At 40.9% G+C, this 25,651-nt stretch overlaps 1 protein-coding gene across 2 annotated transcripts in view; it reads left to right on the top strand.

Moving 5' to 3' along the window:
• LOC126456886 (synaptotagmin-15-like) overlaps positions 1-25,651 on the top strand; it is a 247,828-nt gene that overhangs the window by 164,161 nt on the left and 58,016 nt on the right. Inside the window, exon 2 of one of the 2 annotated variants that reach the window (XM_050092716.1) lies at positions 7,291-7,425. In XM_050092716.1, the coding sequence (XP_049948673.1) occupies positions 7,304-7,425 (122 nt within the window). In that variant the 5' untranslated portion in view covers positions 7,291-7,303. Of the gene's footprint in view, positions 1-7,272; positions 7,426-25,651 lie in introns of both variants that reach the window. The other variant, XM_050092715.1, reaches the window with a different exon arrangement.

The following is a 25,651-nucleotide window of genomic DNA, read 5'->3' as shown; positions in this document are numbered from 1 at the left end:
GAATAAGAGTTACGCAGTAGACCCATACTTTACCCAAGTACACACGCGGAACAAACAATATTAGGCAACCTTAGGGCGAACCATTTAGCCCTGAAATCATCGAAAGTCATTTGAAGGTACTTAAGGGCTTTCACTTAGCCTCACAAACTCATATACTTGTTCAGTACACAACACACCAACGTTTCACGTATAACAATCTTAGTCTTCATCAACTTACCAGATGCTCATTCTTATAAAGCCGCTTTCTAATTGTCTAATTTTAATTTGTGGTAAGCTTCCATGGGACCAAACTGCTGAGGTCATCGGTCCCTAGACCTACACACTACTTTATCTAACCTAACTTACGCCAAGGACAACACACACACACGTCAGAGAGAGGACTCGAACCTCAGATGAGGGGAGCCGCGCGAACCGTGGCTGGTTGCCTTGGACCACGCGGCTACCACGTGCGGCCCACTTTCTAAACTCATTAATCTAATTAAGAAGGTAGACTGGTGGAAAAATATTCCTATCGAAGCACAGAAAAAGTCAAATATGCTCCTTCTTAAAGGATTCTGATTGAATAGCTTGGTAACAGCTTCCTCATTCTATCTTCCTTACCACCTTTAAAAATTTTCTCAAAAATTTTTGACACGCGAACATATTCGCGCTGTTTTCAACATGCATTCCCACACTCTCCCCTAATGGTAACTGGCTCACATCTACTTATCCATCATTGAAATCCTTCGTCCCTGTCCAGCTTCGTTGTCATTGTCGTAGACTGTCTCTCATTATCACTAGCTCTCCCACTTCCACTTTCTCCTTCTCTTTATTCCTGTCCCATTGGCACTGTCTCTTTCACTCTTTTCCTCTCACTGTCAGTTATGTTTCATTGCCACAGTGACCCTCCCTTTCTCTAAAACTGCCAATGTCTCCTTCACTCTTTGCATACAACTACCAGTCTACTATCTTCCAGTATTTATTACTTTACTACAGTGTTAATTGTAGTCCAACTAGCATCACAAAGAAATGACTACCAACGAACAGAAGTCTATCGATGTGTGGTTTGCGTGGCAACTGTGCGCTCGGTTCCAACAGCTGCCGCCTACAAAGATTCGAAAATAGAGCTCTAACTGCTAATTCACTACAGTGTTGTAGGATCTGGAAAGTTGGTGAGCGGATGATGACTATTTCACCGCAATTTTGCGATTTGTGGCAACGATACGTATTTTTGTTATCCAGATGTGAATGAAACTCTGGCACACGCTGAATCATCGAAACTGAAGTTTCTTTGTTAATCACTGTGCTAAGCGTTTAACCTATGTAGTACTTGTACCAAACCTCACTGGTCAGTCTTATGAACATGTAGTTCTTATGCGCGTGTATGAACGTAGGAAAAATTGTTTAAACTTAGTTTTTTGTTTTATGATCGTTCGTGTGCGCGCGTCCAAACGTTGTGGAGGAGAAGGGGTGGCTTTTTTTTTGGGGGGGGGGGGGGGGGGAGCAGCTAGCTTTCGGCAGTTCTCAGTTCTGTCAGGGGCTCAAGATCACCTCGTTACGGTACTGTAGCCATTGATACCATTCTCATCATGGAATGAATATACAAAATTGGATTACGCTACTGCCTAGCCTTAGTTGGGATCGGTGCTACATGATCTCTTTTCTTCGCTACTCTTTCGGATGGTACGTGTAAGAACAATTGTGGAAATGGACCAGCGAGAAACTAGCAATGTTAAACATAACTGCTTCACATACCTTCGAAATTACTGACATACTGTTGAACAATTCGTTAATGTTTCTTGATGCAAAGCAGAACAATGAAAATTAGATGATAGGACATCTCATCCACTATGATTGGTATTTGCAGGGTTTCTGTATTTTTGACCGCTTTGCCATTTACCAGCTTTCAGTTTTCGGAACCAGATGGCCGTAAAACATCATAAAAAATTTCTGATCATTACATTTATTGATTGTCCAGTATTCTTGTACAGTTTTTCTTTACGTCTGCTCGTGTATTCACTGTTGCGTCTTATTGGCCCCAATATTTTTCTTAGGATTTTCCTCCCTTTCGTTTCTGTGTTTTCTGTTTCTCCTGTCTTAGTTAAATCCAGGAATTCAGCTGCATGTAAACGTTCTGGTTTTATAATTCTAATAAGTGTTATAATCTCACTTTGCTTCAGAAGAGCTAGGGATCTTATTGTACACAGTTTTGAAACTTCCTGGCAGATTAAATCTGTGCTGGGCCATGATACCATGGGGGCCATGGTACTGTGATGGGCCATGATGGGGACCTTCGCATTTAGCAGAAAAGTGTTCTACCAACTGAGCTATCCAAGCATGATTTACAAATTGTCCACACAGATTTACTTCTGCCAATACCTAATCTGCCAGGAAGTTTCAAAACTTTGTACAATAAGATCCCTAGCTCTTCTGAACCAATCAGAGTAAGACATATAAAAAGTGCACTGGATGCTTGGCAGCTATGCTTTTCAAAAGAAAATTTAGATTTGGTTAGAGTGTGCACTAACAAAGAAATTGAAGCTCAGAGAGCTAAATACAAGAAAAGCAAGGATGATAAAAATTACAGTGATGGAGCACCTAAAGACAATAGGTCTTCATACTCAGCAAACACTGATTATATTGAAATCCAATCTCTTATAGGAATGAACTGCTATGCTGGTGCAATGAAAATGGGAGGTGTCTTTACAAAAGACCTCTTTGACCCAAGCAGTGGAATAGGAGTATTTCAGGCAGCCTTGCCTGAAACGTGTTTCACATTTGTAGTTCATTGTCTCAGAATTGATGACAAAGACACTTGAGTGCAGAGAAGACTAAGAGACATAGACCCGTACCATCCGAAAGTGTAGCGAAGAAAAGTGGTCATGTAGCACTGATCCCAACTAAGGCTAGGCAGTAGCGTAATCCAATTTTGTACATTCATTCCATGATGAGAATGGTATCATTGGCTATAGACATATTGGGAAATATTTGCATGCTCCAAAAACAAAATGAAAGAATTATACGAACCTTCTGAACACACTATAGTAGACGAAAAATTAGTTGTGTTTAGAGTCTGGTCTCTATTTAAAATATCTATTCCTTCCAAGCCAACCAAGTAAGGGATTAAGATAGTGATGCGCTGCAATGCAAGAACATTTTATGTGCTTGATGTAGAAGTGTATGCGGGTAAGGGAAATACACTACGTAATATACGTGTGGTTCGATAGTATTGTGAAAATCTCATGTCTTCTTTTCATGGAACCAACCGAAACGTAACTGTGGACAGTTGGTTTACATCCATAGAAACAGCTCAGAGCCTTTGAGACAAGAATATTATCGTAGTTGGGAAAGTAAAAAAAAAGAGAGAGAGAGAGAGAGATTCCTCAGCATAAAGAGAGAGAACCAAATTCTACAATGTTCTGTTTCATTGACCACCTTACCTAGCTACCATACTGCTCACTGAAACAAAAGAAATAGTGTTCTTGTGCTGCCAGCTGTGCATGAACAAGGGGAAGAACCAAACACAGTAGAACTCCTGGAAATTATTCAGTTTTATAATTCTTCCAAAGGTGGTGTTGACATGCTAGATCAGTTAAGTTATTCATATTCTTGTGCTAGGAAAACTTGTTGCTGGTCTCTCTGCCTATTAAACGTTGCTGGATACAAATCTATGATACTGTTGAGGGGGTGCTCTGCAGTTGATAAGGAAATATTTCAGAACAGAATATCTTACCTAAAGAGATTGGCTGTAGATATGATGTGACCAAACATGTCAGACATTTGAAAAACCAAATTTAAGAAGAGAAATCTGCCATACCATTGGCCATATTATGGATCTGCCAAAGGAAGAAGCCTAAGGGGTTCCAGAATCCACAAGTGGGCAGTATGTTTTCTGACCTAGGGCTCGAGACAGGAAATCCAGAGCTAAATGTGCTATTAGTAAAAAGGTTTTTTGTTTGGACCACCAATGAAAATTGTGTGCTTCATGTCTTCAGTAGTGTAATTTTTTCTCTCTGGGCATTTTCCTTCTTTTTTTCTTAAGTGTGATTTAAGTGTTTATTATATTATTTTGAAATAAAAAATTTTAAACATTTTAAAAGCCTGTTTTTATTAGGTGTACACCTGTCAATGAAAATAAGTGTAGCATTCCAGGCTTAAACTTATTAACTCATTTAATTTTTCCATAATATGTGTTCATAAATTTATATTTGCCATTTATTTTGTTTTTGCATATGATATTTGAAGACCTCTTATTTCTGCAATTCTTATCAAAATATTGACGTTTCTTGTTGCGATGGTTATGTCTCCAGACAGTACTGAAAGATCATTGGCAAAAGCCATATACTGAATTGTAAGATTCTTGTTGTTATGGCCCATTTGTTTCTGGTCATTTACTCCACACTTCATGATATATTCTTTGCATTCCTGTATCAAATTTTCAGGGACACAATTAAAATAGGGATAGAAAATCTCATTATCTAACACCTTTTAGCCCCTCAAAAGCTTTAGATATCTCCTCTAAAAATGTAACTTAAGATTCTGTGGTTGTTACTGTTACTGTTATGTAACTTCTTGTTTTGTCATCCACACCAAACTTTTCCAGTGTTTGAAACATATATGTTCTATTAGTGGAACTGTATGCTTTTTTGAAGTTCACAAACATGATGACATAGAGTATGCATTTTGCTACTCTGTTTTAGATTATGAGCTTAAGACGCAGGATCTGCTCTGTATCTCATCTTCCTTCCAAAATCCACCTTGAAACTCCCTGATCCTATCATCTACCTGCTTCTCTAACCTATTAAGCAGTGCTTTGGGAAGAACTGTGTATGTGACTGGTAACAGTGTTATTTCTTTGTAGTTGTTGGTGTCAAATTGAAGCACACTTTCAATCCTCTGGAATTCATTTAAGCATGTATTCTGCATTATTCATTTTCATGCCCATAATAGATTTGTATCAGCCAGTTGCCACGATTCTGGAATAATTCCATGTTCATCATCTGCTTTGTTGTTTCTTGTGTATTGAATGATTTCATACCAGCTGGTGGCTTCGATTCCAGAAATTTCACTGTAGGAGTTGAGGTAGGAAGTCTCTCATTTAGTTTGTCACAGTTTCATAGTTTCTCTAAATATTTAGCTAATAATTTGCAGTTTTATTTGTTGGTTAATTCGAGTTTTCCTTTTTTTTTAAAGCAAAGGTTTTGGGTATTATACCTTTAGAGGCCTGTAGAAGGCTTGAGATCTTATTTATCTGAAAATAATTTTTGATTCAATGGTACTGGTCTTTATCATATATATGGTTAACTTTTCTTACCACTATTGCTATTTGTTGTCAAACTCGCTTAAATTTTAAAAACCAATTTTCCTTCTTGTCCAGATATGAGTCTTGCTGTGGCTGCTTTCATTTTATCAGGCCATCCTCACAATCTTGGTTCCATTGTCAGTGTTTCTTAGGTCTCCTTTTTGAAGCTGTTTCCTCAACAATCTGGATACTGCAGACCTTCATAACTTCCCATATTTGGGCATCTATGTCTTGGAGTTTTAAATAGAGTTCTGTGCTTGTTATGATGTTCTCTTAATCAAATCTAGCTTTCCTTTTTTTCTCAATGCTTAACTGATTTCACAGGATGAACTTCATCTTGATAAATATTATATAGCAGTCTGTTTCAATATGTGTCCCTTCTTAGCCTTCATATTACTACTTTTCTTCTGATTTTTCATGGATGTCATTAAATGCTCTATTTGGAATTCTGTGTGGAGTTTATTTGGTGATTTCCAGGTTTTCTGTTTGCAAGGCAATCCCTTGAGAACTGTACTTCTTCGAAATATTGTTAGGTTCTTCGTGTTTTATCATCTTAGCTTGTCCTTGTTGTATTTCCTGTTTGTACCTTTTCTGCGAAAATAATTTTTGATGCATTTCTGCCTACTTTTCTATGAGCCATCAGTTTTCTACAAGTCATTCTAATTTCAACTGTTAAAGCCTCATCTATCAATTTAAGACGTGCCCAATCAATATATCTGATGAAAAATCAAGCACCTTTCAGCTGTCTAATTTCAAATTTTATTGGGCTACCAGTTTCACTGAAATATTTCATCATCTTCAGGGTCCTGCTGGATACAATGATCACTTCAGACATCATGTCTGATGATGTTTGAAGTGATTACTATATCAAGCAGGGGCCTGAAGGTGGCATAATATATTGTTGAAACTGATAGCCCAATAAAATAACTGTTTGTAAATTAGATGGCTGAAAGGTGTTTGATCTGATGTTCAGTATGAACAGCTGAGGTCTCACAGCCACCTCTGAAAAGATGGACATACAGAGACTCAATGAGTATCTGTCTTGATCTATGGTTCTGTGTGACTTCTTTCTTTTTTGTATACTTTACTTACCCTTAAATCTTCTCAATATTAAGAAAAATTCTGCATCTAAAATTTGGAGATAGAAAATGTTACTCCAGATGTGTGTCGGTCAGTCTTACACATATTTTTTCTCATCAAATAGCTGGTAAGTTTGTGGTTTTATTCTATAGCACACATTGTTAAGTGATTACTTCATAATTGCTGAGTTCCTTGTGAAGAGTGAAAGATTATTTATCACTTTGTTTTTATGTAGTACAATAATCCTCAGCTAATGCATACATCGAGTTCTGTGATATGCCCATTTACAGATATCTTTTAAAAACTTTTCATCTTGTTATGCACCGTAATTGTTAATTATCCAGAATGAAATTTTCACTCTGCAGTGGAGTGTGGGCGGATATGAAGTTTGGAGTGTGGGCGGATATGAAGTTTGGAAGGTAGGAGACAAGGTGTTAGCAGATGTAAAGCTGTGGGGCGCGCTTGGTTAACTCATTTGGTATAGCACTTATGCACGAAAGGCAAAGTTCGAGTCTCAGTCCAGAACACAATGTTAATTATCATCTATATAAATATAAATAATTTCTATTTTTCTCCACTTTTGTTTATAAATGCCTCTAAACCAAATTTAAATGTTTATTTTCATCATTGTTGTTGTAACAAATAAAAATATGTTCAGGGATTTGCAATCAGAATGTTTTATTCTTACATAGAAAGTAAAAGGAAATATTAGACCATCACTTATGTCAAACCTGGTGTTTTGCACAAATTGATCAAGTTAAGATCCAAAAGAAGCCTGTAAGGTAATCGGACATTCTCTTTTTAACTTGGGTCAGGACTTTCTTTCTTTTTCTTCTTAACTCCAAGTTAAGTTTTCTGTAACCTTAAAGAGATTTCTGATAACTTTTTTTCCATAATGTCTGTGTTCATAGGTTTCATACTGTCAACAGAGCAGACTCTGGTATGTGGCGATGTTGCTGCGCATGCTGCGACTGCTGTCAACCAAGTGTCCAGGATGAGACCACGCTATTAGGTTGCAAACGACCTCAAGATGGCCACCTGTACACTGTTCGCCGCATATCAAGGTATTTATAATGCATTCCCTTAATTGCTTTGCTAAGTGTTCCTGATTGCTACAATTTCTTCAATTACAGTAATGTAATATTATACTCTGTGCAACATTAGATGGATAATGATCAGCTTGTTGAACAGAAAGGTGGCAGTGTAGAATCCACAGGCAAAATGTGTGGTGGAAACCACAGTCTACAACAAACAGTTGCAAAACTGTATGGCAAAAAAGTGCAACCCTTTGACAGCTGAAGTGATGCTAGCATTCCAAGCGGTTAGCATATAGTATCAGATGAGTGGTATGATGTAAACTGAGAACTTGCTATTTTTGAAGCTGTTACTTCCATATTTCCCAATCACTAAATTTGGTAATTATCTTTCCAATTTTCGTAGGAAAATGCAGTCAAAGTAATATCTTGTTAATATTGGTATTTAATAATAAAATCTCAGTGAATTTTAATACAGTGGGACCTTGCATAGTAAGCATAACTCATTCCAGAATCTTATTCATAGTGCGAAACGCACGTTAAGCAAAACTATTTATCCCATATAAACTAATGTAAAATCAGTAATGCGTTCCATGCAGAAAAATATATTAAAAGTTTTATCTTATTCATGCCACTTACTCAAAGAAAATTATACATACAGTATTACGTACTTTATTATTCATGGTACAGAACTAATTCTTTTTCACTAGGAAGCTATCTACAGTCATTTGTTATTGCTGACGTTTCAACACTTGGTGAAAATGGAATACATCATTATTGTATAGTAAAATTGTAGTGCGCGTAGTCACTGCTTTATTGGGGTGGTGGTTTTCATGTATGATGCAACTGTTTCCCATACTTTCAGCTTTTCTCTTACTTTGCCAGAGGGTTGCTGCTTTGTTATTACCGCCTTCTCCTCCTCCTCTGAAGAACTCCTCACCACAACTTCCTGCTGTTAAACATACTGCAACTCCATAAGCTCTTTATGGGACATTTCTTCAGTAGATCTTCCACAAGTTCATCAGTATCATTGTTATCCACTTCTAGTCCATGTCCTTGGCAAAAATACAATCTTGTTCAATACAGGCTCCACAGGTACTGACTCAAATGCCTTAGTCACATTCGGCAACACACTCCGACCAAAGATTCTTCCAAGCAGAAGTGAGAGTTCTCTTGGTGACCCCTTCCCATGCCTTCTTGATCGTCTTGACACATGTTTTGATATTGAAGTGATATTTCCAAAACCCTGAGAGTGAGATTGGTAACTTCAGTCAACTCAAAGCAATGCTTGAAGAGTGCTTCTTAAAATTAGAAATAATCTACTGGTTCATAGGATGAAGTAATGGAGTGGTGTTGGGGTGGCAGAAATTGGATCTTGATGAATTGAAGTTCTTCATGGAGGTGGTGTTGTAGGCCTGGAGAATGGGCAGGAACATTGTTCATAACAAGGAAGACATGGAGTGGCAGATTCATCCCAAGCAAATATTTTTTTATTGAAGGACCAAACACTTCGTTGATCCAATCGCAAAAAGATCATGTCACCCAAGCCATGTTGTTGGACCTTCACATCACATTTAACCTGCTCTTCTGGGCTTTACACTTCTTGAAGGCTTGTGGAGTTCCTGAATGGTAAACAAGCAGTTTAATTTTCAATTTGCTGCTGGCATTGCCACAGAATAGCAGTGTGAGATGGTCTTTCATTGGCTTGTGACTGGGCAATGCATTCTTCTCTGCTGATATAAAGGTATGCTTCAGCATCTTTTCTCAGAATAGACCTATCTCCTCACAATTAAAAATATGTTGCGGCAGATAACCCTCAGAATCTATGAGCATCTTGAAGTTGCTGTTAAAGTTCTCTGCTGCCTTTGTGTTAGAGCTGCCTACTTCACCGTTCCTCACGACACTCTGGATGCTGGTTCTTCTCTTAAACTCCTTGAACCACTCATGGTTTCCCTTAAACACTTCTTCACTGCTGATGATTCTGGTATTTCTTAATGAGGTAATCAAAAATCATTATCACTTACCCACTAATGATGTTCTCATTAATACTGTCACCTTCCAATTGCTTTTCATTTTTCCATATAAGGAGCAACCTTTCGACATCATCCAGAATATGAAACTGTTGTTTAGATACTCTTGTCACTCTCTTTGAAGCGTCTGTCTCTTTAATCTTGTCCTTGTTCTTGAGGATAATGCAACTAGTTGATGTGGACTGATCGTATGTGCATGCTAAATTGGCAGTGCTCACACCATGTTCGCATTTTTCAGTGATTTTACGTTTCATTTCTAAGAACATTTTCTTCCACTTGTGGTCCTCTTCTTGTGGCTTTATCTTCGGAGATATGCCTATGAAGTTTATTAAAATTTGTACACTAAAAAGCACTGTGTGAACACAAGTTAAGAAAAATGTGTAATCAGAAGTTGCACTTAGATGGTAGCAGAAAGAGCACTAAACCAAGACTGCAGTATATTTTCCTTGCTGCACGTGATCGGCTGGTGACATCACACCGAATCATTGTCACTCATTATGTGAAACATCGCTTACTAAGCAAGTCATTTTTTAATGATTCGTTTTGCTCATTATGCGAATTGTGCATTACGGGAGGTGCTCGTTAAGCAAGGTTTCAGTGTATATATGATTCAAAGTAGGAGGGACATAATCATATAACTGAAAATACTTCGAGATGTGAAATGAATTCTTACGTGATGAGTTTAAGTTCAAAGGAACTCATTTCAATTATATCCACATACTTGGCATATACTTTCTGAGGCTTGTGCCAATTGTAGTTCACTTCAGTTTTTTGTGGATTTCAGACACATTTTAATACATTCGAAACTAGGCACAGTTTTTACATTCCTGGAGATTAGGTGCTACATATAAATGTTGTTTTGGCATTGTCCTTACTTCTACGCCTTGTGTGTACCTATCATGTTTATCTTTCCCACTTCCCAGATCCTATAAAAAGCTGTATACTTATCTTCAAGGTCCTCTTCCCCAACTGTGACATTTGGTCCTCAATCATGTCCATTAGTGTCACTTTCTACTTATTTGTGTGTCTACCTGAAATTATAGCTAACACATGTCCCATTACATTTAGCACAAAAGCTATTCCTCTTCACTTCAGGCTATCATTGTTGTATCATCAGGTAATTGTATTTTTTGTCCTTAATAATAATAACAGTCCTTTGCAAATACCAAATCCAACTGAAGCTCCTACAATTTATAGTGCCACTCTAAACCCCTAAATAAACCATATCTGCATTTTGAATGTGCTTCTGCATTCCATATACACAATACACAAATGTTTCACAGCATGTTTATACATGCCAGCCACTTGTCGGCACTGCAGTGATGAAGTTTCAGAGAAACAGTGAGAGTTTTGCAGTAGCCACCAGAAAGATCGCGGGAAGCGCACATCGGCACGGCGCGTCACGGACGGTAGTTGCCGCAAGTAGAGTCCCGTCCCACCAGAGGGCACGCGAGAACTCGGACGCGACCTCTGCCGGCGGAACAACGACAACAACAACTCAGGCTGCACGGGCCGTGCCCAGTCAGTTAACATCGGGCATGCCTAGGACACAGTCCCGGTCTACGCTAAATGAAGTGCGACGTAAAACATGAACAGTGTTACTACACAATTGGCGACGAGTAGGGTTGTTCTTACGTATGTTGCGTCGTTGTTCCGGTTTCGCTGCTTATCCACGGCATGGAGGATTTAGTGCGGGTTTTGGTTGAGCAGCAGATGGAGCTCATGGCCACCATGAAACAAGTGCTTCCAGCGTTGCTCTCCACGCAGTCTGCTTCAGCGCCGTTGCCTCCTCCCTTTCCCCCGTATGACGAGACGGCGGAGGATTGGGACACATATGAACATCGCCCTCGGCAGCATTTCCAGGCGTTTCATGTTGCCGATGCGGAGATATGTCGTGCTCTCTTCTTGTCTTGGATATCTCCCTCGCTGTATCAAGTTTTGCGGCAGCTAGCGCCGTTGCAGGAACCCTCGTCCTTGTCTTTTGACGCATTGTGTTCATTGCTGTCTTCATATTATCGCCGCCGCACGCATGTTGTGGCGGCTAGGGTCGAGTTCTATCAATGCAAGAAACAGCCCCATCAGTCTTACTGGGCGTGGGCCGCTACCCTGCACGGTCTTAGTCGCAAGTGTCATTTTGTCACGGAGCAGACGCGAGAGTCGTATGCCCACGTTATGGTATGCGACGTCATTGTTCGTTCGGTCCCTGATCGGGAGGTCCGGCAACGGGCCCTGCAGTTAGAAGACCCTTCCCTTGAGGAAGTCCTGTCCATTGCTCACTCGTATGAAGTCTCTCACGCCGCCGGTCAACAGCTGGAAGCGTGGTGCGACGTTGCGGCGGTTCAGGGCGGCGCGTCCGCGTCCACTGTGTCCGGGGTGGACGACGTGCGAGCGGTACAATCCGGCCGTTACGGCCGCTCCCGTACGGCGCGTAAACAGAATTCCGGCCGCCGGCCCCTGTTGCCGTCCTGTGCGTCGTGCTATATACATCATGATCGGTCAGAGTGTCCCCAGCGTTGGGCCGTTTGTCGCAAATGTAATAAAAAAGGTCACATTGCTAAAGTTTGCCGCTCAGCCTCAAAAGAATCGAAGGAAGCAGGTACAGAGGTCATGGATGTTGACATTCAGGAAGTTTCATTGGGCCACGCTCCCGACGCATCGGCACGCAAACTCTTTATCGAGGTGTCTGTTCGGTCGCGCCGGTTACAACTGCAAGTAGATACGAGCGCGGCAGTTTCGTTGTTGAATGCACAAACTTATTCCGACCTTGGATCGCCCCCGTTGGCGCCAGTTTACTGGCGTCTACGCGGTTATGGTAAATAGTTCATTCCCCTACTGGGTCAATTCACTACCGACGTGACTTACAAATCAGTCACTCAGTCTATTGCTTTTATTATTGTCAGTGATGCGAGCTCCGCTAACCTTTTTGGCCTGGATGCCTTTCAAGCGTTCGGTTTTTCTATCGCTGACACCATACAGTTGGTCTCCAAAATGTTCCCTATCAATCATTGGAATCTTTGATCTCAGACTTTCCAGATATCTTTGAGGACGGCGTGGGGCGTGTTTCAGACTTTGAAGCTCACTTAAAGTTGAAGTCGTCGGCTCGCCCGCGTTTTCTAGGCGCGGGGCAGATCCCCTTGGCTCTCCGCCCTCAGGTAAAGGAAGAGCTAGACCGGCTGACAGCCCTAGGGGTCGTTCTTCCCATTTCTTCTAGTGAGTGGGCTTCGCCCCTCGTTATTGTCAGGAAGCCCTCGGGAAAATTACGTCTTTGTGGCGATTTCAAGGCCACCAATTGGTGGTGGACACCTATCCTTTGCCTCGTGCTGATGAATTGTTCTCCGCCGTGGCGGGAGGCCAATATTTTTCGAAAATCGATCTTTCAGAAGCTTATCATCAGATACCACTTCATGAGGCCTCCAAATGGCCGGCGGTCGTCAACACCCCGTTTGGCCTTTACCAATACCAGCGGTTGGCATTCGGAATATCCAGTGCCCCGGCGATATTCCAACATTATCTTGAGCACGTCACGTCGACAATCCCTCATTGTATTAATTACCTGGATGACACAATTGTCACAGGCCACAGCACGAAGGAACACTTGCACAACCTTCGCACCCTCTTTCTCAAAATCAGGTCTGTGGGCTTGTGTTGCAACCTGCGTAAGTCAAACTTCTTCCAACCGTCCATTGAGTATGTGGGCTACACCATCTCTCGGCACGGTGTCCAGCCACTAGGAAGTTTGGTCCAAGGTATCGTCGACCTTCCTCGACACGCTTCGCTGAAAGAGTTACAAGCTTTTTTAGGCAAGATAGCCTATTACCACTGGTTCATTCCCAGGGCTTCCACCATAGCCTGCCCCCTGTACTGCCTTCTGCGCAAGGGTGTTCCTTTTGATTGGTCGCCTGCATGCGAGCAAGCGTTCACCTCATTGAAGGGCCTCCTCACGTCAGCGTCTTGTTTGGCTACTTTTGACCCCCATAAGCCGTTGGTCCTGGCTACAGATGCTTCGCAGTATGGGATGGGGGCAGTCCTGGCCCATCGCAATGCAGATGGTTCCGAGCAATCGCTGGCATTTGCGTCTAAAACTCTTAGTCCCGCGCAGGCCCATTACTCCCAGGTGGAAAAAGAGGCTTTGGCCATTGTCTACGCTGTTACCAAGTTTCACCCTTTCTTGTAAGGCGCGAAGTTTCAGTTAATCACTGACCATAAGCTGTTAATATCGTTATTTGGCCCCGCCTCTCAGATTCCGGATAGGGCGGCCCACAGACTACAGCGCTGGGCCTTGTTCCTCTCTAAGTACTATTATGACATTCATTTTTGCCATGCCAACGCCGACGCTCTTTCCCGTATTCCGGTGGGCCTGGATCCTAAGTTCGATCGAGAGGAGATTGTTTTCATTTGGATGTGGCGTCCCACCAAGTGGTTGATGGCTTCCCGATCACTAGTTCTCGAGTCACCAGGGAAACGGCAGCTGACCCGGTTCTCCGGCAAGTAGTTCGCCTCATTCAGCAGGGGTGGTCCTCCCGCCCTCCAGGCTGGACCTCGGACCCTCTTTATAATTATTTTATTCTACGAGACCGCCTCTCGGTCTTGGAAGGAGTTCTCCTTCTGGCTGCCGATGATACAGCTCCTCGCGTGGTTGTTCCTGCAAGTTTACGAAGGGAGGTCCTCACGTTATTACATGAGGGGCACTGGGGTGTTTCCCATACTAAAACCTTGGCTTGCAGACATGTGTAGTGGCCCGGTATTGACAGAGGAATTGAGCACCTGGTGGCCGCCTGTTCCCAGTGTGCGAGCCAACAGGCATCTCCCAGGGCAGCGTTCTCTTCATGGCTGCCAGTAACCCAAGCATGGGAACGTGTTCACATCGATTTTGCGGACCCGTTTCTCAATGGCTTTTGGCTCATTGTCATTGATGCTTGTTCCTGATTCCCATATGTGGTTCGCTGCTCCTCAACCACTTCAGAAGTTGCAATCCAGGCACTAGCAAAAATCTTTTCTGTGGAAGCTCTGCCAATCATCCTGGTCTCGGACAATGGACCGCAGTTTATTTCGCAGACCTTCCAGGATTTTAGTAGGCGCTTCGGTATTCGGCACATTTGCTCTCCCCCCTTTCATCCACAATCGAATGGGGAAGCCGTGTTGGATACCGGCGGTGGTCCTGCGCCGAAATGGCCGCCGGCTCTATACCTTGCAAGCGGGGGACCAGGTGGTACGTTGTCACCAAAATCAGCTACGTCCACGTTTGGGCACCCACCCTCCGACTTCTTGGACACCGGCTTCCCCATTGCCTTCACCCGTGTTGGTTTCTCAGGGGACGTTACCGCCTCTCCCCACTGTGACTCCGCCACACTGCGATGGTTCTCAGCCTTGGCAGCCTCCAGTAGCTCCATCTTTAGAGATGCCCCAGCGAGAGCCGGCCCCCCTCGCAGGCCTGGTTTCTCAGGAGGCTGGTTCACCTGTGGTCGTCCCTTCCCCATCGTCCGCGCCACTGGGTCTTGCCCCTCCCGAGGTGGAACAGAATCCGGAGTTAGACAGCTTGTCGCCCGTTCTGTCCCGGGCTTCGGTGGTGGGACGATGGGGGCCTCTTCGTGTGGGTCACTTCCAGCCGTATTCGAAGGTTCTGGCTTGAGGGTTGGCAGATCCCCTCGACTCCAGCCTTCCAATGCATGTGGAGGTCATTGCTCCTGCCCGACACTCCACCTTCCAAGGCAGTGGATCACAGTGGCTTCACCCCCTGAAGGAGGAGGAGTGCAGTAGCCACCAGAAAGATCGCGGGAGGCGCACATCGGCACGGCGCGTCACGGACGGTAGTTGCTGCAAGTAGTCCCGTCCACCAGAGGGCACGCGAGAATTCGGACGCGACCTCTGCCGGCGAAACAACAACAACAACAATAACTCAGGCAGCATGGGCTGTGCCCAGTCAGTTAACATCGGGCATGCCTAGGACACAGTCCCGGTCTACACTAAGTGAAGTGCGACGTAAAACGTGAACAGTGTTACTACAAGTTTCATGTCATCATCGGCGTGCCTCCATAGCTGAGTGGTTAGCGTGGCCTACTGCCATGTGGGGGCCCAGGCCAGGAGAGAGTGTTGCTAATATGTAACAAACTTCTAGCTCAATGAGTTCTCATTCTATTTGGCATTGCAAAAGTGGATGAGGTATGAAATGCCATATTCCGGTGTTTGTTCAGGGCTGCAAAAATCTCGAAACTGGGTCTTAGCATTTCCAAAATATTGCTGTTTCCAATGTAGTGTAATTATAATTCAGGTAACTTCTTCAGATTTGTCATAACAGTTAAACAGTCATTTGGTAGACACAGTTTCAGCCTGCTGGATTCACTAAACAAAGCATCTTGCTGTCTACACTCTTTATGGCAGTCAGTGCTCATACTGCTATTCCGAGTAACTGATGAAGTATGACTTATTCATCTCATTACAAAAAACTGTAAAATCATTTGAACTGAGTAGGTTGTAGTTGAAATAACTTACAGAAATGCAGCTGGGTACCATCCTCAACAATCACCAATATTTCGATAGGTGAATGGTCCATTTTGAAGGCATACATTTGTGCCTCAAAAATAACAGGGTGTTCAACTGTGGAAATATTGGTGTAGATGAAGTTAGCTGACAATGTCCCTGTTAGTTACGGGAACATTTAACATACAGGAGGAGGGGGCTGGGGCAGCTCAAGTGCCACATGCTTATAGCTGGACTGGGAAAATGACACCTGTACATCCAGTGCTCATCTAAAAATTTCATGTGTGGTCTTTTACCATACTTCGATAACATAGAATCCAGTCTGTTGATGGCTCATATTCTCTGCACGTTGCAAGTATCACCAAATATCAGAGCATTTTTTTAGTATAAAGTAAATGCACAGATAAAAAAATCTACTTATCAAGTGACGGCAGGGGAACACACACACAAAAGGATTTAACGTTTACAAGGTTTGGAGCCATTGGCTCCTTCTGGCAGAAGAGTTGAAGGGCAAGGAATAGGGATGAAGGAAAAGAGCTGAAGAGGTTTAGTGGAAGGGGTACAGCTCAGAAGTCACCCAGAACCCCAAGTCAGGGGAGACCTACTGTCTTCTGCCAGAAGAAGGAGCTACTGGCTCCTAAAGCTTGTAAACATTAAATCCTTTTTTGTGTGTTCCCCTGCTGCTGCTTGTTGAGTAGATGTTTTATCTGTCCATTTACATTATATTATCAATAACTGGTTATTTTCATTGTTATGTTAGAGCGTTTTTTTCTAATTTCAAAAGCCTTCCATTTAATGTATTCTTACATCACTTCCTGGAGGCTGAAGTGTTTAATATATTTCAGTACATTTTGATGCATATGCCACCAGTATATATGACCAGTATACTCAAGGGTCAGTCCATGTGATATCAACAAATGGTGTGGTTATTAAGACCTCAGATTTTGATAATTTTTATACACTTGTAATAATAGCTGTTTGCATGAAAAATCCTCAATTAAATGTTTTTTGGGCCTTTCATTTTTGAGTTATTATTTTTAAAACTTCCAAAATTCTGTGATTTTTGTTACATTTTTTACCTTAAAAATCACTATGTCTCAAAAACTCTATGACTTATGGACCTAAAATTTGTACTGTTTTATTCAGTTTCTTATGAGCTTTAAAAGTAGGTGGTAATTGAAAATGTTCATAAAGCTGCTGCATTTTCCCAGATGAGATTACTTTTTAATTTTGAAAAGTTCAAAATCACAATATTTTTTGGTTTTGAAGAAACAAGTATGTTACTTGTACACTATTTGTTAATACGTGTGCCATGTTTCATGATGATGTTCCAATGGGAACATATTAAAATAAATTTTATTTTACGGGTAAGCAAAACACCTTGTTCATAGTCTAACAATGATGTAGCTGTTATTATTTCATAATATGTTATTTGACTGTCTCGCAAAGAGAAATTTTTTACTCATCTTCAGCAAGAAAGATGTCATTGTGATCCACTAACAATCTTGTAGAGTCTAAAATTATGCGTTGTGATTTTCTTTTAAATGATTTAACCTGGTTCTCCCAAGCAACACTAACATAATTGCTGTAGCAACACATTCTTTTGCAATATAATCTGAGGCTTTTTGCAGCACTTCATCTGACAGTCTATATGTCCTTCCAGTGGCAGTTGAGAGATGTAATTTACAGAGTGTGAAGTTTTTTATTACAGTCAATTTATCTGGTCTTCTTGGTTATGAAAAGGAAAGAGATGGTCCACAATCATGCCTAAATAAACGATTTACTTCTACTCTCTCATCCCTCGGTAGCATTGAAGCCTTCCGCTATTTGTTGTCATACACTATGTGATCAAAACTATCTGGACACCTGGCTGAAAGTGACTTACAAGTTCATGGTGCCCTCCATTGGTAATGCTGGAATTCAGTATGGTGCTGACCCACCCTTAGCCTTGATGACAGCTTCCACTCTCGCAGGCACATGTTCAGTCAGGTGCTGGAGGGGTTCTTGGGGAATGGCAGCCCATTCTTCATGGAGTGCTACAATGAGGAGAGGTATCGATGTTGGTCGGTGAGACCTGGCATGAAGATGGCATCCAAAACATCCAAAAGTTGTCCTATGCGATTCAGGGATGTTATTGTTGTATAACCACTCCGCCACAGGCTGTGCATTATGAACAGGTGCTCAATCATGTTGAAAGATGCAGTCGCAATCCCCGAATTGCTCTTCAACAGTGGGAAGCAAGAAGGTGCTTAAAACATCAGTGTAGGCCTGTGCTGTTACAGCGACATGCAAAACAACAAGAAGTACAAGCCCCCTCCATGAAAAACACAGCCACATCATAACACCACCAGCCCCAAATTTTGCCATTGGCACTACACACGCTGGCAGATGATGTTTACCGGGCATTCGCCATACCCACACACTGCCATCTGATCACCACATTATGTACCGTGATTTGTTACTCCACACAATGTTTCTCGACTGTTCAATCGAACATGTTTATGCCCCTTACACTAAGCAAGGTGTCATTTGGCATTTACCAGCATAAGGTGTGGCTTATGAGCAGGCACTCAACCATGAAATCCAAGTTTTCTCACCTCCTGCTTGTCATAGTGCTTGCAGTGGATACTGATGCAGTTTGAAATTCCTGCATGATGGTCTGGATACGTGTCTCCTTATTACACATTACGAACCTCTTCAACTGTCTGGTGGTCTCTGTCAGTCATCAGACAAGGTCGGCCTGTACACTTTTGTGCTGTACGTGTCCCTTCATGTTTCCACTTCAGTATCACATCGTAAACAGTGGACCTAGGGATGTTTAGGAGTGTGGAAATCTCGTGTACAGACGTATGACCAAAGTGACACCCAATCACCTGACCATGTTCGATGTCTGTGAGTTCTGTGGAGTGCCCCATTCTGCTCTTTCACGATGCCTAATTGGCAGTAGGTGGCAGCACAAGGCACCTAAAACGAAAAACGTATGTTTTTTGGGATGTCCGGATATTTTTGATCACACAGTATACCTACAAGCAACAAATATTGTAATTTCTCCAAAGGATGCAACATTTGGACCCTCATGGATTTTTTACGAACATCAAATTCCTTAAAAATCAGAAACAATTCTTGCTTTACCTTTGACTTTACTTACAGCAATACGTGCATAATACTTCTGTGTCCCTGTGACTGCAATGGCTTTGTAAAAATTTCATGGCATGCTCCTTTTTTATGCTTTAAGATCATCATTTGTCACTTACAAGTGACTGTTGACATATGCTTTGCCCCACTCAGACAGTTGGAATGAAGTTAATATTTGATCATGTTGTGCTTCCACTACTGATTAATATGAGTATCAAGAAAACAACTTCGACTATTGTTCTATATGCATTTATTAAACCACTAGTTTCATGCTATATGAACACCACTAGGGGACAAAGAGACAAAAATGTGCCAGTCATGATTTAAAATGCTAAATTTCCCAGTATAAAAATGAAATGCACATGTCGTAATATGACAAGTACAATATTCCACTTTGTTGTCTATGCTTGGTATGTCATATTCCAACACTTGCCTTTCAACAGTTTATTGGGTGACTAAGCATTCAAAATCATGACACTGGAGTTTTCTGCCACTTTATCCACTGAACTCATGTGCTTAAGGAGTTATACATCCTGGCTGGAGCTGCGTGACTGCTACAGTTGCAGGTTCGAATCCTGTGTGTGATGTCCTTAGGTTAGTTAGGTTTAAGTAGTTCTAATGTCTAGGGGACTGATGACCTCAGAAGTTAAGTCCCATAGTGCTCAGAGCCATTTAAACCATTTAGTTATACATCCATGACCCCCCCCCCCCCCCTCCCCCACACACACACAGTAAATATGTACTACAAGGACTGTGAATTATAACTTATATAAAATGGAAAATGCATGCTATCTCTTACATAATTTGTCAGTTCACCCATTTAGGATCAAAAAAATGTAACTCCAAAAACAGTGTTTTGAGATAATTCGATTTAAAGGTTTTGTCCAAAATGCTGAGTACTTTCTAATAGTTTTTCACTAACCTTTCTTTTGTAAATAAAGAGTATACTTCATTGACTGTTGTTTTCTTCTAGGTGTTACATATTATAGTCGCTGGGTGGACACTAATGAAATATTTTATGAAATTATGCATGTAGCTATGTTTTTCCAATCCTTAACTTAATGGCTGCTGCTGTATAACAATTGAACATCAAACAAATAATATGCAGCTTTAAGCAATATTATCATATTAAACATTCCTGCAGTTGTGTTAATAATGTCTTGATAAATACAGATTACATGGAATAAGCTATGGGAATGTCTGTCAGTGCCATTCAATGAGTACTACAAGCAAGAGAATAAAAGTCATTATTATTTTCAGTCATTATTATTTAACACTGAACTTAAAAAAAAAATACTGGTAACAAATAATATTCTTGTTTTTTAATCTTTACATAATGTAGGAAAAATCACTTGAACAGAACACAATGCTCCCTCACACCTGTTTTTCTGTTTGTGGATTATTTTTTCAAATATAATACAGACATTTAAACGAACCAAAATTAGTGGTTTACATGAAATAACTGAGGTGATGAACTAGCATTAATAATAATAATGAGCGTCTGGCATTGGTGGCCGGGAGACCCCTCGCGGGGCGGTTCGGCCGTCGCTCCACAAGTTCTTTAACGCCACTACGGTGACTTGCGAGTGAATGAGGATGAAATGATGATGAGACACACAACACCCAGTCATCTCGAGGCAGAGAAAATCCCTGACCCCGCCGGGATTTGAACCCGGGACCCCGTGTGTGGGAAGCGAGAACGCTACCGCAAGACCATGTGCCGCGGACCTTAGCAGCATTGAGTCCTTGATATAATGTATAATACTTATGAGGTATAATACCCTTATTACATAAATCTATAAGATTTTTTTTCTTTACTTATGCAGACAGGACTGTCACATGCTGGGCACAGAGTATTGTCTTCACGTCCTGAATTCGAAGAATTTCTTAGGCCAGGTCTTTTCTTGATGTGCAAAACTTGAGTCAGGCTGATCTTTCCTATATTGCATCCAAACAACCTTAAGCCATTTCACAGTTTCTCCATTCTCAGCAATTTTTCCTATTTCAAATTATTTGCTTCTGAAGTGGTTGAAATCTAAAATTTGAGTGTTATTCATTTCTTTCACTCTATACTTGTTGAAGGTCATTCTTACAATTGTATACCAGCCAATGGGATCAAAAACATCCACATGTTTACTTTTTCTTTTGATGCTTGGATGCACTGAGTCTACTTCCATTTGTAAATGTCCAGGCTCAAAAAAGCATTGGTCAGTAGTTGGAATGTCAAGTGTATTCACTGCATGCCCACAAATGGTGCTCATGTTGGCATTCCTGTTCTGGTCCCCACATGTATCGGAAAAGTGCCCATGTTGGCATTCCTGTTCCGGCCTCCACTTGTATCAGAAAACAAGGTTATTGGTTTTCCTATTGCATGATTTTTCAAAAAATCCCACAGTCATGAAACCACTTGTATGGATCCCCTTTTTGCTGTTGTCTTGTCCCAAATGTGGCAAACGGTTTTGTTTTCTCCTACATTAAGAAATGTGAGATTGTAGACGGAGAGCCTTCTTTTATAAAATACTGCCTTTGCATTCACTTAAGGCTGTAAAGCACAGCTTGTAAGTCAAATTCAGCTTGCAAAGATTCGCCTTTTCTTGCACTTTCTTTTCTAATGTTCTTGAATTCCCTTGTCATTTCTTTCCTTTTCAAATGTTCTTCCTGTTCCATTTTAAAATCTCTGCCTTCTTTTTCCTCAGCCAAAAGATGTTAAAACTTTAAACATTTATCACACACATCTTTTTATGGTCTGTGGAATTTCAGATTAAATTTGTTTGTGAATATCTCCATAGACAGCCATAATTTCTGGACTGTCTTTCCTTCCTCATAGCATTGTTCCCGATATGACTCATACACTATCTTAATACTCATATCAGCAGATAAATAATCTGTACATTCTTTTGTCTTGTTATGAGAAAGAAGGGTAGGAAAACTCTTAATGTGTTTCCATATAGCCTCTTTACTTTCTTCTGGTCTCTTTATACCTGGCTCATGAAATCCTCTTCACCCTTTCTTAATTACATGATGTGCGTCTCTTTTTTTAATAGTATTTCTTACAAAGGTTTTGCAAATGTCAAATGTCTTGAGAAAAAACTGCACACACACACTTGAATCTTATCAGATCCCTTTATTAGATAGAATTTCTTGGTCCTCTTCCTTTGTGAGTTATCTGATTTTGTCCTCACACTTTGTTTCTCTTCTTCTTCCACTGGCTTATTTAGGTTAGTACTCAACTGATCCAAGATCCCAGTAGGCTCTATGGATATTTTGTCTGTCTTGCTCATTAAACTTACTGCTGCACTGTCGTTGACATTTAGAGCAATCTTTTGACTTCATATTTTGCAGGAACTTCGGAAGTCTTTGTAGAAATATATGCCCTACCATGCCGTCGATTAATTTTCTTTGATTTGTTTTCCATTCTTCTTTAACCGCTATCATTTTTTGTCTTCTTGTTTCGTTACTATTCTCAGTACCAGCATTGTCATCTGCAATTTCCTCATCCTGATTGTGATGATTTACTTCTGCAGTAGCTGCATTCTCAGCAGTTTTTGTGAAATTCTTTACAAGGGACGTTCCATGTCCAACACCGCTGTCTATAACAATAACATGACAGGTATTCAGAGGAAGGGAAAAGAAAATTAACTGGAACTGCTCTAGTGTCTAGTAATTGCTTGGCTACTCACCAGAATCTGTAGTGTTGTCCGGTTCATAGGAAGAAGCATCATCATCTGTATCTGAATGGATGAATGTCCTAAGCATCTACACATCACGTTCTTCCTCAGCTATGAACATGAACAACAACAATAATAATAGTTATAATAATAATGACAACAGGAGTAACAGCAATAATTAGAAAATAATAATAATAATGGCAACAGCAGTAATAGCAATAATAATAATAATAATAATAATAATAATATGTTCTGCCAGTCGTAAAAGGCGACGAAAAGAACAAACCACTAATAGGGCTAACCCCCCTTTTAGTGTGATTAGTTGGTTCAGGACAGAACTAATGAAGCCTCGGACAAGCGCCGTCATGGTCGGGGACGACGCTTGAACCCTATGCCCGCCCACAATGGTAACGACACTGCTAGCCAACTGGAAAATGATTTAAATCCAAATAGAGGTGTTTTGCAGGATATGCTTCCTGCAACCACCCTAGAAGGAAAACAAAGACAGAGGATGAGATGGTCAGATGAAGTTAATCGACACCTCATGTTCTGTTATTACCAAGCAACAAACCTAGGAACCAACACAACTGGATACAGATCACAAGTATACACAACATTTATTACCAGATACCCAGAATTAAAATTTTTAACAGAACAATGACTGGCTGATCAGATCCGTGTAATAATAAAAAATAACAGGATACCCCAGTCAGAATTAGATAACATCAAACAACAAGTACAACAAATACTGGAACAAAATAATGTGCAATCAGAAGAAGAAGAAAATACAGTAATGGACTCAAACATCCCAGAGCAAACAAACAAAGAACAACACGCACCAATTAAACAATCAGAGGAAAACGAAATCCTAAGGCAGCCACCAGAACAAGCACAAATAGAACACAAAGTGACACAGATATTAGATATAGAAGAAAAATTTCAGCTAACATATATAGAATACAAAGACACAAATACGGACATTAGACCATTCTTGCATAGACCACCAAATAACCCACAAGTCGAAACAACAATAAAAACTATCAACACAATCATACACAACAAAATAAATGAAAACACAACTATGGAAGAGTTAAAACTACTGGTATATATAGGAGCACTCACTACACTAAATATACACACTAGGCAGAGATCAGAACCAACCAACACACAGAAGAAACCCACAAAGCCAGCATGGCAACACAGGCTACAGATCAAAATAGAAAAACTGAGAAAAGACATCGGACAGCTAACACAATTTATAAGAAATGAAATCTAGGAAAAAAAACGAAAAAGGTTAGGTAAAATCTCACAACAAGAAGGGACAGACCAATTAGACGAAAAGAAGCAGAAATTACAAGCATTCGCCAAACGACTCAGAAGATACAAAAAAAGTGAAAATAGAAGGAAACAAAACCAAACATTCAACACAAACCAAAAGAAATTTTACCAGACAATAGATAACACACACATTGAAATAAACAATCCACCAAACATAACAGACATGGAACACTTCTGGAGCAACATATGGTCAAACCCGGTACAACATAACAGGCATGCACGGTGGATACAAGCAGAAACAGACACATACAAGATGATACCACAAATGCCTGAAGTGACAATTTTGCAACACGAAGTCACCCAAGCAATTAATTCTACTCACAATTGGAAAGCCCCTGGAAATGATAAAATAGCAAATTTCTGGTTAAAGAAGTTCACCTCAACACATTCACATCTAACTAAATTATTTAACAGTTACATTGCAGACCCATACACATTCCCTGATACACTTACACATGGAATAACTTATCTGAAACCTAAAGATCAAGCAGACACAGCGAACCCAGCTAAATATCGCCCCATAACATGCCTACCAACAATATACAAAATATTAACTTCAGTCATTAAACAGAAACTAGTGACACATACAACACAGAACAAAATTATAAATGAAGAACAAAAAGGCTGTTGCAAAGGAGCACGAGGATGTAAAGAGCAACTGATAATAGATGCAGAGGTGACATATCAAGCTAAAACTAAACAAAGGTCGGTACACTACGCATACATCGATTACCAAAAAGCTTTTGATAGTGTACCCCACTCATGGTTACTACAAGTATTGGAAATATATAAAGTAGATCCTAAATTGATACAGTTCCTAAACATAGTAATGAAAAACTGGAAAACCACACTTAATATCCAAACAAATTCAAATAATATCACATCACAGCCAATACAGATTAAGCGTGGAATATACCAAGGAGATTCATTAAGTCCTTTCTGGTTCTGCCTTGCTCTGAACCCACTATCCAACATGCTAAATAATACAAATTATGGTTACAAATTAATGATATGGTTATAATAGAGGGAAACATTCCACGTAGGAAATATATATCTAAAAACAAAGATGATGTGACTTACCAAATGAAAGTGCTGGCAGGTCGACAGACACACAAACAAACACAAACATACACACAAAATTCAAGCTTTCGCAACAAACTGTTGCCTCATCAGGAAAGAGGGAAGGAGAGGGGAAGACGAAAGGAAGTGGTTTTAAAGGAGAGGGTAAGGAGTCATTCCAATCCCGGGAGCGGAAAGACTTACCTTAGGGGGAAAAAAGGACAGGTATACACTCGCACACACGCACATATCCATCCACACATACAGACACAAGCAGACATATTTAAAGACCCATTAGGGGTAGGATTAGGATCATTTTTCTTCGTGGCAAAGTGATACTTCCAGCAGAGAGTACGAGTGTAGGACAGTAAATCTTTGACGAGGGCTGTTTGGTTGAATCTGGGAGTGGGGCTGAAGGTGAGGCCTTTGGATAGGACAGAGGTTTCAGATTGGGAGAGAGGTTTGGAGGAAAGGTTAACTACTGAATTAGGGTGTTGTGGTGCCAGATTGTGTTGCTTGGAATTTTGAGGTTTTGGAGGGAGTGGAGCT

Source organism: Schistocerca serialis, chromosome 2 (assembly GCF_023864345.2).
Source record: "Schistocerca serialis cubense isolate TAMUIC-IGC-003099 chromosome 2, iqSchSeri2.2, whole genome shotgun sequence".
NCBI lineage: Eukaryota > Metazoa > Arthropoda > Insecta > Orthoptera > Acrididae > Schistocerca > Schistocerca serialis.
This window is presented reverse-complemented; position numbering and strand designations above follow the sequence as displayed.